This window comes from Mastacembelus armatus, chromosome 12 (genome assembly GCF_900324485.2).
Source record: "Mastacembelus armatus chromosome 12, fMasArm1.2, whole genome shotgun sequence".
In the NCBI taxonomy this organism is placed as follows: Eukaryota; Metazoa; Chordata; class Actinopteri; order Synbranchiformes; family Mastacembelidae; genus Mastacembelus; species Mastacembelus armatus.
Genome location: NC_046644.1, coordinates 5,676,085 through 5,690,834, shown reverse-complemented (window position 1 = coordinate 5,690,834; position 14,750 = coordinate 5,676,085). Strand labels below are relative to the sequence as shown.

Genomic DNA, 14,750 nt, shown 5'->3' with positions numbered 1-14,750 from the left:
TTTCCCCTAACCTGAAACAGATACATTGTGTTTTATGATAATCAGAAAATACAACCAGGAAACAAATCATGGACTTAATGAAGTCAAACAATACCTTTTTTTTGACATGCAGATTTTCTTTTCAGAACATGCAAACAAGACAAGTCCAGAGGGGGCAGCCACTGTAAAATTGTCAGAGGAAAACCTGGCCCCACATTCATGTAGGGCTCTGAAATAAATCTACTGTAGAGCTGAACACAAAACACTGCTCCAATATGTCAACTTATAGAAACATTTAAAGACAACAAGATGACCAGCAATCTGTTATATTTCCTTTACAAAGGGCAGAACCGCACATGCAGTCAGACCTTAATGCTTGAAGTCTAACATGCCTCTTTTTAAGACAAACAGATGGCACAAATATGAGACTACAGTATATAATGTAAAACAAAAGATGTCGAAATAAGCAGACTTGGATCAAATAATATTTAGAAATTATTTCTTAAACGTGTTCAGAGATGAGCCAAGTCATAGGAACAAGATACCCAGAGCTGCTCAAATCTGTATTTTAAATAAGAAAATATATAATGATAGTTGGTCCTTGAACAGAAATATGGTGAAAAAAGCTAAAAAATTTGAGAAATTATTTAAACAGAAGCTGTAATCCACAACACAAATTTGAACCAGTTTTTTCTTTTTTAAAGCTAATTAACACATTTTCTCCCAAACTGAATTTGTTAAATCGGTTGCTGACTGTGATTAACTACAAATGCTTAACCTCAATATTACTGAGCCCTAAATAATAAAACAAAATATTTGGCACCTGTTGGCAAGAGTTAACAGCTTTATGGGACTGAGTGGCACAGAGGGTAGGGAAAGAGATGGTTGTGGTTTCTTCATGGGATTCCTTGATACTAACAAAAAACAGACTATTGACAGCTTTATTTTATATGTAGATACACCCTGCCCAGAGGGAAGCGGGGTAGCCTGGGAGGATGATGGTCAGTGAAAGTTGAACTATGGCCTTGGGTCTTCTGAATCTGGTCGACCCAGGGTTTAGCTGGGCTTAAGGATGTGAGTGCAGGCCTTATGTAGGTCTTAGTTTTAGGCCTGTGCAGATCTTGTGCAATGAAATAAAGATGTTGTGTAGTCTGTTCATGCAGCATTTTCCGACAGGCAGAATCAATCTGGTTCTCCAAACAAGTTTAAAAACCAAAGAAAATCATTTAAAAATATAACCTGACCCAAGTCCGGAAAAAGCAGTTTTATATTTTGTTTGGTTCTGTCTGGGTAGGCGTCATGCAGTCAACTTGCCAACCTTAAAAATGCCCTTAGATATACATATATATGCTTTCTTACCATTTGTGCCTCAGTGTGTATTTTCAGTTAACTGTACATCATATAATACATTTACAATTTACAACTCTTCACACATAAATGTAAAATTTGGTCGCAGTCACACTAAAGCCTGAACCTGGAGATTCCAGAGGGTAAAGCTACAGGGCAGATGAAGTGTCGTCTTGTTGCATAGCCCTACGTTAAGTCAACAGTCAGCAGCAACAACACAACTCTTTATTGGACCACACAGGTAACCTCCCCTACAAGCCCTCACATTACTGCTCTCAGAGGAAAGAGGTGAGAAGAAAGGAAAGCCATGACATTTGGATGGAGGTTAGATATATATTGGAGGCTGAAGGAGGCAAATATTTCTGAATATGAGAAATGTTTGTTGAGTAGAAGTCAAAAATGGCACTTTTCTCCATTCAGACCATTTTCAACTAACTGGCAGTATATTTGAAAGAGAAAGGCGAATGCATACCACACACCCTTAAGAAAAAGTACAAACACTGTTTTTTGACAAGTTCAAGACCCTGGCATGCACTACAATGCGTACTTTGGATGTGTAATTCTTACCTACATGTACCACAAAATTCAGTACAAAAAACTTTTTTGCATTCTGTTCTATATACCTAATTCAACAAAGAGCTTTGTTCATTCAGTTCCTCCTCTGTTTTACATACTTAAATCATTCAAGTCCATCTGTTCCAAGGCCAGGCTGCATCTCAGTACACCCTGGAAAGCGAGGCACTTAGTATTCAGCCACATCACGTCACAAAAGAGTTGATCTAGTCCCTGCGTGCACTCAAAAATTTACATCTGGTACAATTTACAAAAACATGATCATGAAAACTCATTTTAGTCCCATTGTAACCATCCTAATGTTTGATTTTTCCTGCACTACTTACTTTGACTGCCAGGTGTCGTGGCAGTTTAAGAGTTAAATAAATTTGTTTTCCTAATATCTCTTGATGTCAGAATTTGGTGATGAGAAAAATAATTAGGTGGTAGTGTAAGTCTGATCAAGCTAAGACTCTTCTCTCACCCACATGGCAAACAAACAAAATAACACATACAATAAAACCAGTGTTGTGAGCAACCCATATTAACACTAGGAATGAGGCATTCAGAGTAGTCTGTAATGCAGCTCATAGCTTCACTCACCGAATGAGGAGATTTTGGCTTTTGTCTTCTGCTCCAACACTGATTTTACTGGCCAAGGCAAAATACTTAAGGGTCTTCACATGTGCTATAATTTCAGTGCAAGTAAAGGGGATAGAAAACGTCATCAGTGTCTTTTTCCTTAAAGAGTTTGTTGTATAAAAAAAGGAGTGTAACACTACAAAGTTGGAATGATTTCTGATCCCCTTTTACAGCACTTTCCATTGGCTTCTGTATTTGTGTTAATCCACTGGTTTCCTACAGAGCACTTGACAACACTGGTAAGCTGGATCTTTCCAAGATTTTCTGACACATTAGCACCAGTCCTCTTCTTCCCTCTCCCTGAGACTTCCTGTTCCTCTTCCCCCAGGCCCAGCCGCAGAGCTGACCCCGAGGGTGAAATGGTACCCGTTAGGCATCACCCCCTGCGTGGCAGCAGCTGTGATGGGTGCAGCAGCAGTTCCGTGTGAGGCTGAGGCTGTAGTGGAGGCAGTGGTTCTGGCAGAGCGTCCTGCTCCATGGCAGCTCACAGTGTCCTCAAAATCCTCTGTCTCTCCAAGAAGGGCCCGTTGAGAGGCATCCTCCAGCTGCTGGTTTAAATTAGGGTCCAAACCAATGCGGGTGACAGGTATCGGGGACACGTCGTGGCCCCCAAGCAAGCAATCGTGCTCTGAAAGGCCACGGCTGAAGCGAGTCTGATGCCCTGTTGTAGCAGTGCTAGCACTGGAAGTTAGAGGTGAGGAGTTGGCGGTCTTGTAGGCCACAGCAGGACGAGGAGTGAGGGGCGTCTGTGGGAGCTGCCTGCGACCACGGCCTGGCGTGCTCAAACCAGTGAGGACTGTTACAGGACCAGCTTTGACCACACTGCTACTATGCTAAGGAACCACAATATACAGATATATAAAATATATGAGCTGAGGCGTCAGAAAGAAAGTAATGTAAGTTATGTTAAGTTGTGCAGGGAAATGTGAAAAATAAGAAAAAGCACAATGACCCAATCATGTGTTTACTTTAGTGCTAAGGCACTTTGTCACATCTGTAAGTTGTTGGCACTGAACTCAAACATATTAAAGGTCGAAGAGAAACTTAACACCCTGTGAAAATCTTGCTCTTGCTGACCTCCAGATGTTTACCTTCTCATTGCTGCACTAATGCAGATGTGTACTGCAGTTGTCACCCATACCCCATAAAGCATGAGGTATGTATATGCAAATAAAACTTACTGAATTTGAAAAATCATAATTGGTGTCTATCTTCTTTGTATTTAGTGACTTTATGAAGTCTTTGTGAAAAGTTAATCTCCTCGTTTTACTGTGTTGTGGCTCAGTCACTAGTTTACATCAGGTGGCTCACCTGTTTGGGCAAACTGGTGTCCTGTCCCTCCCCTGGAGATGTGGATCGACTGGGACCGGCTGACTTGGCATGACACTGCTCCCTGCTGCCGTATCGCTCACAGGAATAGTAGCGCTGCTTCTCGCCAGCTGAGGAGTGGTGCCTCCTCTCATGAGGGCGGCTGCGGTCCCGCTCTCTCGCTCGTTCTCTGGACAAACCTTCTGCTGGAGGGTCAGTGAATGACCCTGAGGGATGGTTGTATCAAATGAAATGAGAATGAGCAGCTGTCACGTTTCTCATCTCATTATCTGTACTAAATGCAGAACAAAATCTAAATTTGATCTGTAATGACCTGTCTGAACTTAAACACAGTGTATAGTGTACATGTAAAAAAATGCAATGTCACCATGATCTGTTGCTTCAACCAGGAAAAAGGAAAAACTGTAATTGTATATTTTGTTGTTTGTGCTGTTTGATGCTGCTACCTTACAGTAACATTAAGGAATAGTTTCTTTATTGACATTTAAAGGTTCAATGTGTAATATTCAGGGCGATCTATTAGCAGAAGTGAAATATACCAGAAATCACTGGAACATACCAAATGCTGCATTTTCCTACAGGGAGAGGGGTCTCCTTTCACAGAGGCAGCCATGTTGCACTGCCATGTTTCTACATTAGCCCAGAATGGACAAACTAGACAGAGAATCACATTTTGTGAAGTTGATGGCCACCCCACGCCACCTCATGGCTGGAAACAAGGGAGTAGGTGTGAATTCTCAGAAGACTGCACTTTGCAGTTTTGAAAAATTGACAGTCCTAACTGTGAAAGGTAGTGTAGCTTAGCAAACTCTCACAACAATATTAATTAATTAATTACTTAATTAAGTTTAAAATCAATATATGTGGGTTTTTTACGTGATTTTCTGTTTTTCAAATCATTTTGATAGCTGATGGATTATTCTGGAGTTTTTTCTCTAATTTATTGTTTGTGTGTTACCCAGTACAGGGAGCTGCTCCATATGATGGCCAGAATTTGATTGAAAGGGACTCGCCTGTTACAGACTGAATGTGTGTGTCTGTGACTTTCTAGATGGGTGTATGGTGAAGCACTGTGGTGTAATTACTTTCTTCTGCGCTGGAATGTTTCCATCTTTGAGATTAGAAGCATGATGACAGAAACACAGAAGCCTATTCATAATTCTGATGTGTCCGAGCTGCCCGGAGAGTGACAAACCTCGAGGAGCCAAATTCTTTTTCTCTCTTTTTCTGTTTCTCAGTTTAATAGATGTAGTGAGGGCTGCTGGACATTCTGTTATCTCACCAAGAGGTACCCATAAATCCCTGTGCTGGACCTGTCTGCTGTGGCCTTTCATCTTAGCAATAAAGCCTGGCCGCTGCCCGACAGCGTTAACACAAAAAACACCCTCCCCTCAGCTTTCAGACTCTAATCGTTCTAGCAGATGATCCATGATGGCAAACAAAGACTGTGACAACAACTGTGTATAATGCCAAAAATAATCTGAACAAGTGATACAGTAAACTGATTCAATTGGCCTTAAAACTGTCCCTACACAATGAAAATCCACTTGCTTAGAAAGGTAATCCCTGACATCTCCAACGGTTTTCTGTCAGACTTATTGTGAATTCTGGAAGGCGTTTTGAAGCATTTATGGACACAGTGACATCTTACACAGAGATAAGTCATCACAGGGCCACATAGAGACAAACAACCTCACACACTCACACTCACTCCTATGGGCAATTTAGAGTCACCAATCAACCTGACATACATGTTTTTGGACTGTGGGAGGAAACCAGAGTACCTGGAGAAAACCCACACAAGCACAGGGAGAACATGCAAACTCCACACAGAAAGGCCCCTGATGGGTTTCAAACCCAGGACCAAGTGACCAAGTGCTAACCACCATGCTACCCTATTTACAAACTTAATAAGCATTATTCTCACCCCAACACTTACAGTATCAGTTTTATGCAGACGATGACCTTGTGTGCTCCTAAACTCAATTTTTATCAAGTTTGCAATCTACATTTAATGTTCTTCACACATATCTGCATAATATCAGATTTGTACTGAATCCTTCACAATTCCATTCTGCATCTTGTTGCCATCAGTACACTTACTGCTACTGAAAATACCAATCTTAAATATACAGTCTTGCTGTATGTGGAGCAACTGGCACAGACAATAAAAAAAGGACTTTCAAAATAAAAATGATGTGCGTTTGATCATAAGCCAAAATATTCAAGTAATGGTACAAGGGGCACCTTGTGACTTTCCCACACCTCTCTCTGCCATAATTCCTGTCTCTCTCAGGACCGTCAACTATGAAATTAGAGGAAAATTCCAAAAGAAAGTCCTAAAAAAGTAATTGTGTTTCTAGCATGAAATGGATACTTATTTTATTTTGCTAAATTTCATAGATGACCTCAAAGTTCAGCTTGAGTGGGAGACAGGACCTCATTGATGGCAAACAGCCAATGACTGCTGCTGCACCCAGTCTATGTTTCAAATGTATTTTAGGGAATTTAGAAGTAACGCTACTGTACAAAGTGTGTCTGTGTGTGTGTAAGAAGACAAAACATTTTTCATTACATGGTATGAGTTTTTCAATTGTATTTTGCAGGTTCACCAGACTCAAGTTTAATTTTTGTGGACAGAAAACCCATCCTAGCACCTATAAGGGATCTCAGTCTACACCATATAAATGAGGCTGATGTTTGTCTGAGAGCTCACAGCTTTTCTGCTAAACAGAGGCAAAAGAAAAATTTGAAACCCTTTCACCTTCAGTCAAAAACATGTAAAGAATTTCTGCACCTACCTACCTATATGTTAAGGCAAGTGACCTGCTATCTCTCTTACTCCATTAAATTGATGGCTGGTAAAAACTTTGTTCCTCATTGTAATATATGAATTGATGTGGCTGTTCAATGAATAAATCTCTCTGTTACTGTGTTAAATGTCCATTAAAATTAATTCATGTTAAAATTTAGGATTAAACAAAGCACAAAGTGATTTTTTGTCTTACCAACAGTGCTGGATGGTTGTACTGATGCAGCTCTGTCCAGGGACTTCTGTTTCTTGTCTTTGTCCTTGTCTCTGCGCCGATGACAGCGGTGATGGTGGTGATGGTGGTGGGATCTGTCCTGGCCCTGGACTTGTCCTGGCCCCGCTGATGACTGAGCCAGACTGGGCCGCTCCAGGTCATATTCCCTCAGCCTGGCCTCTTGGTGGTGCTGTGACGTCACTGAAGATGCTGAGCGCCTTATAGGACTCAGGTCAACAATTGGCTGAGTGAGGAAAAAGAAAGATGGAGAGAGTCTGATGAGACAGTAGAGCAGAGGGGCAGCTGGGTGATTTTACCCAAACCACTTGTACTGGTCCACCAAAATATCCACGACACACACATGACACAACTGGTAGACAGCAACCTTTTGTCTAAAGACTGATGTTCAACCTTCTTCCCCGAGGCACAGATGTTAGAAAAATTTGAGAAGAATAACCACAGATCTGTGACAGAACTTAAGATTTAGTGGTGCAGAACTAACATTATCTGTAAGCTAGCAGGCATCTCTCCTAGTGAACAAAGAAGAGGTGGGGTGTTGTCTTTGGCCTTTGCTTTTTATTATTTTTTAACATGTCACTCCTACCTCAGAAAGAGAGGTAATCTTTCTGTAAATGCTAAAACCTGTTAGTCTGCATGTTGTGTTTTGCTTAGAAAAATATTCCACTGAACTTAAGTTTTTTTAAGTGTTAAATGACACTCACTACCTGTTTCAAACATGGCTCAGATGTTTTTAGCCATTGTAAAACCTTGTAGCATATCATTGTACTGAATATTATTCCTGACTGCTGTCATTTTCCATTATAGAACTGAATATGAGATTACAGAGTAAATACAAACTTGATGGCTGTGGGATAATCTGTGTTTGATTTTGGAGGGTTTAGTGCAAGTTACTGTACTTTTTGTAAGTTTTTCTCTTGGAGTCAGTCACACCTTATTAATATCACAATGTTATTTTATAACGTTAAACCTGCAATGACTTTTTTGGCCACTTGGGGGGCAGTGGAAAAAGTTGTGAACAACACTGGCATATCATCACTTTTTAAATTGAAATAGCCAAAGATGTTCAACAACAAAGACACCACATTACAAGCTGTGCTATTTCTATGGAATAGTACACATTTCGTGTCTCCTGTGTTGGTGTTATGAACATTATACTGTGCAAAGCTTGAGTAACACACTGACAGACTATTGCTATGTCAACACAACACAGCAGCAGACACAGTACAAATTTAATGTCTGCACTGTTTTTGCCCCTTGTTTTATTTTATTTGGAAGAGACATGTTGCCAGATCTTGCAAGAGTGTGTCGTTAAGACTAGTATCAAGAGTTTATTTATCTCTTGATTTATCTGTTTGAAAACTGTCATTTTAGTGTTATTATGTTGGGAAGATAGTTGGCTTGTGAAAAATGTGTCCAATATTTATATTGGTGACTATGGGATATTCACTTCTCCCATTGGAACGAACAAACTCTGGACCTCCTAAAAGGGCGGAAAGTGGCAAAACCCATGCGACACAGATACAGGACGTTATACTTCATTCCTGAATCATCTCTAATAAAGAGAACAAGAAGTCAATAAATATAGTTCTGAAACTCTTTACATTAAGCTAAAAGACATTAAAAGAATCTTTGACTTCCCAGTATCACATTGGTTTCCCATTGTCATTTGATTGTCTTTATAATTTATATGTAGACTTTCTTTCTTTAAAATCTTCTGTTCTGTATTAATATTTGAATTAATACTTTAAGGACAATGACATTCACCCCACCTAATTCTTCTCTTATTAACTTGTCTTGCTGACCAGTACAGCTAGCAGGTAAGTAGTGTGATAGTGAACTGAACAGCAGCTAACTTACTACCCCATCTGCTGGTCACTGTATATATTATGTATAAATATCTTCATGGATTCATAACTCTTGGCTATGTCAGTTTCCACATATAACTGTGGATTCGTGTGGATTTAAAAACTGCATAATGCACCAATAGCACAGGTTTTGCTGATTTGATTCCCACTGGGAAGGACTAAAGGTATATACACATATAGTGTAAGCCTCTGAATACCCCCTATTGTAGATAATAATTGATATTTTGATGGAGTACCTGTTCTCTTACAAGCAGATTCGGGGTAGCTGTGCTGTTTCTCATGTTCCTACCACACAGTTTAGCCTGTAGCTACAGAGATAACACTGCAAAAATATTAATCTTACTAAGTCATTTTGTCTAGTATGCAGTCTTAAAATCTTATCATTTAGATAAATGGAATAATATGGTCTTAATAAAAAATAATGCAATCCCCTCCCTACTTCTTTAATATTGTAAATACAGTCTAAAGGTGAGGGGCAGTAAAGGATTCAAGACTTGTTTGGGGCTTTCTTTTTCTGTGAAAAATAAGATTTTAAGACTGAAGGTAATGACATCGGGTTGAACAGGATTTTAGTGGTGTTATTGAAAGAAAAGTTATTGCAAAGCAGGAAAGCAGCAGCACTGTGCCTGCCTTGTTTCACAATCACACTGACTCACGAAAACACTACACAATACTACACTACTACTACTTACTACTACAAAACAGCACACACATTCACACAACTGCATTTTAATCAAATTATAGTACTGTACTGTAATGGCTCAGGAGCAGGACAGTGTGCTTGACATATCCTGGATACAGGAATTAAAAAAATACTTTTCCAGGGATGGAATTTGATTTTGTTTTGTGGATAATGTGGAATTGTGTGTTGCATGTAATGTGTCTCTCAGCTATTTCAATAATCAGTGTATACTGTGTTTAGGAAGATAATTTTGTCCATGGTGGTGGGAGGGTGTGAACTCTGCACTGAGATGAAGGGAGCACATGGAAGCAAACACAGACATGAGAGAAGAAGGAGAAGAAAAACAGGACTAGGACAAGAAGTAGTAAGAGAAGAAGAAAAATCAGAGAAAGAGCAAGGTGGCACAACAGGTGGTACATACTGCCAGGTGGGTCCCAGTGGCGTGGCGAGGGTGGCTCCGCTATCAGACAGTACACACAAGAGGGAGGTGGGCAAAACATTAGCAGTGTGCATCGAAATTAGGAGAAAAGGAAGACAGAGGAGTAGAAGAGAATCTAACTATTTAAGACTGATGTTCTGTATTTTCTGACTGTCAACAGATGAAACTCCCAAAAAACAACCAAGTGTTTTCTGTGTAGGCTGACACTTTATAGCCATAGCTCCACTGCTGTCCAGAAAGTGAATGAGCCACAAGGCTGTATTGGGTGAAATGTTCTTCTATTACCATGAACACACACTGTGGTTTATTTTGACTCAATCCCACATATACTGCTCTGTCGTAAGACATACTCAGTAGAGCACTAATTCATGTACCACTCAAAATATTCCCCTGAACATTGCGCACTTTACCCCTGATTGGGTAACAATTCCCAGCTGTTTTAGGAATTCCCTTCACTGTTTTTTAAATAATGAAACTACAGTTTCCTTATTTAACAGACTGTTATGTTGGCTCATAGCCTTATTGATGGGATAGATGTACAGTTCTCACCTGGAGTTGAACCATGGACCGTAACATGCGCTGTAACCATCTGAATACTAGGACACACCAAAACTATATATTTCCTATTTTGAATGACTTCTGTCTTGAAAGAATTTAGTGTTGAATACCACTGACAGGGCAGGGAAGTCAGAATGTACCTGAGTAGTGGAATAATACAATGTTGGTTTTTGGTCGTTTCATAGAACCTGATGACAATAACAAAAATAGAGAATAAAGCCAGCCTTACTTTTACAGAGGAAGAGGGAGTGAGAGATCAAAATGCAACGCAAATATAAGGAAAGCACATGTTAAGTGTTGTGGCAGAGAGCAGGGTGACAGAGAGAGACAGATGCTAAACAGACAAAATCAAACAGGTGAAACAGTCCCGAAACACAGAAATGATGGACAGAAAAATTTTTTTGATATGACATCCACACGCTGCAGAGCAGCTACTGTTACTCACAAAAAAACTGCGACCATTTTAAAAACTGCATCATGATAAATAAAATTCAGAAACAGAATAGGATTATTGAAGTCAAACAAAACTTATCTGTAACATTATATCATAGGTGAGTGTGAATACTGTATGGACAGAAAAACATTAATGATCATATAACTGTAAGTTTTATAATTTTGGATTGATAAATAAAATACAAATATCCTTCAAATTTCCAAGAAGTTCAAACAGTATACCTTGTTTTTACATGAGCAGGGAAATATGTTAAAAACAAGTACGTAGAAACCTGCTATTTGGTTTCTGATTTAGTGCAAATTAGAAAAGGACTGGATGAACTGGATCATTTGAACTATTTAAAATCAATAAATACCAAGAAATGTGGGTATTACAAACACTGTGGATCTCTACTTTCAAACAACATTTGGGTTTTTTCCCCAAAATTACTTTTTGCACTTGGTGTGTCAATATCATTATTGCAATAGACAACAAACTTAAAGGACTAGTTCAACACATTAGAAAATGTGGATCTAACTCTTTAGAGGTAGATGACACACTCAGTACTACACTTATGGCCCCAGTGCTGAAAGGTGATTAGCTGGGAACAAAGTGTAGTCTCTGTCCAAGGGTCAGACATGCCTACAAACACCTAACACCTCAGCCTTTAACTTGGTGTATCTCACACAAACAAAAAACTAAAATCAACAATATGTGGTCTAGGGGAGAGTTACAGTGGGTACGGAAAGTATTCAGACCCCTTTAAATTTTTCACTCTTTGTGTCATTGCAGCCATTTGCCAAAATCAAAAAAGTTCATTTTATTTCTCATTAATGTACACTCAGCACCCCATCTTGACAGAAAAAAACAGAAATGTAGAAATTTTTGCAAATTTATTAAAAAAGAAAAACTGAAATATCACATGGTCATAAGTATTCAGACCCTTTGAGTGACACTCATATTTAACTCACATGCTGTCCATTTCTTCTGATCCTCCTTGAGATGGTTCTGCTCCTTCATTGGAGTCCAGCTGTGTTTAATTAAACTGACTGGACTTGATTAGGAAAGGCACACACCTGTCTATATAAGACCTTACAGCTCACAGTGCATGTCAGAGCAAATGAGAATCATGAGGTCGAAGGAACTGCCCAAGGAGCTCAGAGACAGAATTGTGGCAAGGCACAGATCTGGCCAAGGTTACAAAAGAATTTCTGCAGCACTCAAGGTTCCTAAGAGCACAGTGGCCTCCATAATCCTCAAATGGAAAAAGTTTGGAACGACCAGAACTCTTCCTAGACCTGGCCGTCCAGCCAAACTGAGCAATCGTGGGAGAAGAGCCTTGGTGAGAGAGGTAAAGAAGAACCCAAAGATCACTGTGGCTGAGCTCCAGAGATGCAGTAGGGAGATGGGAGAAAGTTCCACAAAGTCAACTATCACTGCAGCCCTCCACCAGTCGGGGCTTTATGGCAGAGTGGCCCGACGGAAGCCTCTCCTCAGTGCAAGACACATGAAAGCCTGCATAGAGTTTGCCAAAAAACACATGAAGGACTCCCAGACTATGAGAAATAAGATTCTCTGGTCTGATGAGACCAAGATTGAACTTTTTGGCATTAATTCTAAGCGGTATGTGTGGAGAAAACCAGGCACTGCTCATCACCTGCCCAATACAATCCCTACAGTGAAACATGGTGGTGGGAGCATCATGTTGTGGGGGTGTTTTTCAGCTGCAGGGACAGGACGACTGGTTGCAATTGAAGGAAAGATGAATGCGGCCAAGTACAGAGATATCCTGGAAGAAAACCTCTTCCAGAGTGCTCAGGACCTCAGACTGGGCCGAAGGTTCACCTTTCAACAGGACAATGACCCTAAGCACACAGCTAAAATAACAAAGGAGTGGCTTCGGAACAACTCTGTGACTGTTCTTGACTGGCCCAGCCAGAGCCCTGACCTAAACCCAATTGAGCATCTCTGGAGAGACCTGAAAATGGCTGTCCACCAACGTTCACCATCCAACCTGACAGAACTGGAGAGGATCTGCAAGGAAGAATGGCAGAGGATCCCCAAATCCAGGTGTGAAACACTTGTTGCATCATTCCCAAGAAGACTCATGGCTGTACTAGCTCAAAAGGGTGCTTCTACTCAATACTGAGCACAGGGTCTGAATACTTATGACCATGTGATATTTCAGTTTTTCTTTTTTAATAAATTTGCAAAAATTTCTACATTTCTGTTTTTTTCTGTCAAGATGGGGTGCTGAGTGTACATTAATGAGAAATAAAATGAACTTTTTTGATTTTGGCAAATGGCTGCAATGACACAAAGAGTGAAACATTTAAAGGGGTTTGAATACTTTCCGTACCCACTGTATGTACTAGAACTACAGTATTTTGTGACAAACCCCTGCTTTTGGACTTCATGCAACTCAAAATTAACTCCCAGTTCCAGCTCTGACAGAGACATTAGTATGGCATCCATCTTCTAATCTAAGGCTCAAAAAAACATCAAACAAGCACAAAAAGTTTAAATACTGAAACAACCTACCTAAAACAACAGTAATAATAAATAAATAAATTATAAATACCTCTTGGCTCACCCAGTAGATATTTCTGCAAATTATACAGTTTGTCTCTTTGGAGGAGAAATGTAAACTTTATTTTAAGCTTGTTACAAGTTCAGCACACCTGCTGGACTACAGGTTAGTCAGTTATCCAATTCCTAATTAAGTGATGAAAAATGGCACAGTTTTATCCAGCATATGACTTTAGCACCAATAAGAGGCAGAGATTTAGGTTTGTGATAACAGATGATCCACATCAATGTGCGATATTGTAAAAGTAGCCAACACTGTTGTCGTTACAATTATGTCCCTATCTACCATGATAGCTTTGCTCTGTGTCTTTCTTGTCCACTTTTCTGTGTCCTCCTTTATCCTGAATTTCCTCCTCAGCAGATAATGTGAAACTGTCAGACTGAAGAGGTCGGGGTCAGCAGGATGAACTAATGTGAACAGACAGAGCAGCTCTGCTTCTGTTAGCTCACAGCTGCTTTCACTAACCAGCTACCACTGAGCATCCTAACAGCTTTTTTCAGCCCTTTCCAAGGTCTGCCGTGCCAGCTGTTTGTTCAAGTGTTTTAGCAAGAAAAATCGAAAGTATCCACAGTGTCTGCATTTTCAGAACTTGACATTTTCACAAGAATTCAGCTCAAACAAAAACAGTCGTGAAGTGAACCTATAAGATATTTTCTTTGAATAGAAAAAATAAGAAGCATGGCATCATGAGTGCTGAAGAGCTTACGTAGTACTCAGCATTGAGTCGGGGCAGAGAAGCTGCCCTGCAGTGGCCTTCCAGGCCGGGATGACCCTCTGCATCTGCAACGTTCTCACCCTGCTTCAGTCGAACCATTTCCTGAGAGAAAAAGAAGAAGATGTAGTACACATGGGGGCAGATGACACAATTATTTATTAAGAAATAAAAAATAGATCATGGACTTTTCCTGTTGTTTCTGTACCTGAGTTTCGGTGACATATGGCACATCTTCTGACTGGCCCCTCTGTAGTTTCCTCTGGCCTTTGGGCCTCTGTGCTGCCTGAGAAACATCTCCAGACTGGGAATGCTTTATGGCACTCCTCTGGTTTAATCTGTTTATGGACATACAAGAGCTCTACCTATAATACTGGCACAAATCAATCAGTACAGTCCAGAACCTTGATATTTTGTAGTGTTGTAGTGAACAGTCCTTTTTGTCAGCTAACTGCACAGTATAGACAGAAAACACGGGGAGAGAGAGGGAGAGTATAGCAGCATGCTCTGTAACCATTTGGCTTAATTTTACTCTTTGATTAGTCTAATACCAGTCAGCCTTTTCCACAAACCTA

The 14,750-nt window shown here is 40.1% G+C and overlaps 1 protein-coding gene across 1 annotated transcript in view; it reads right to left on the bottom strand.

Moving 5' to 3' along the window:
- Nucleotides 1–857: 857 nt before the first annotated feature.
- cacna1bb (calcium channel, voltage-dependent, N type, alpha 1B subunit, b) overlaps nt 858–14,750 on the bottom strand; it is a 143,433-nt gene continuing 129,540 nt past the window's right edge. Inside the window, exons 49-54 of the mRNA XM_026297441.1 lie at nt 14,384–14,513; nt 14,170–14,280; nt 9,865–9,903; nt 6,858–7,119; nt 3,832–4,055; nt 858–3,353 (exon numbers count right to left, since the gene is read on the bottom strand). Of these exons, the coding sequence (XP_026153226.1) occupies nt 2,793–3,353; nt 3,832–4,055; nt 6,858–7,119; nt 9,865–9,903; nt 14,170–14,280; nt 14,384–14,513 (1,327 nt within the window). The 3' untranslated portion in view covers nt 858–2,792. The remainder of the gene's footprint in view (nt 3,354–3,831; nt 4,056–6,857; nt 7,120–9,864; nt 9,904–14,169; nt 14,281–14,383; nt 14,514–14,750) is intronic.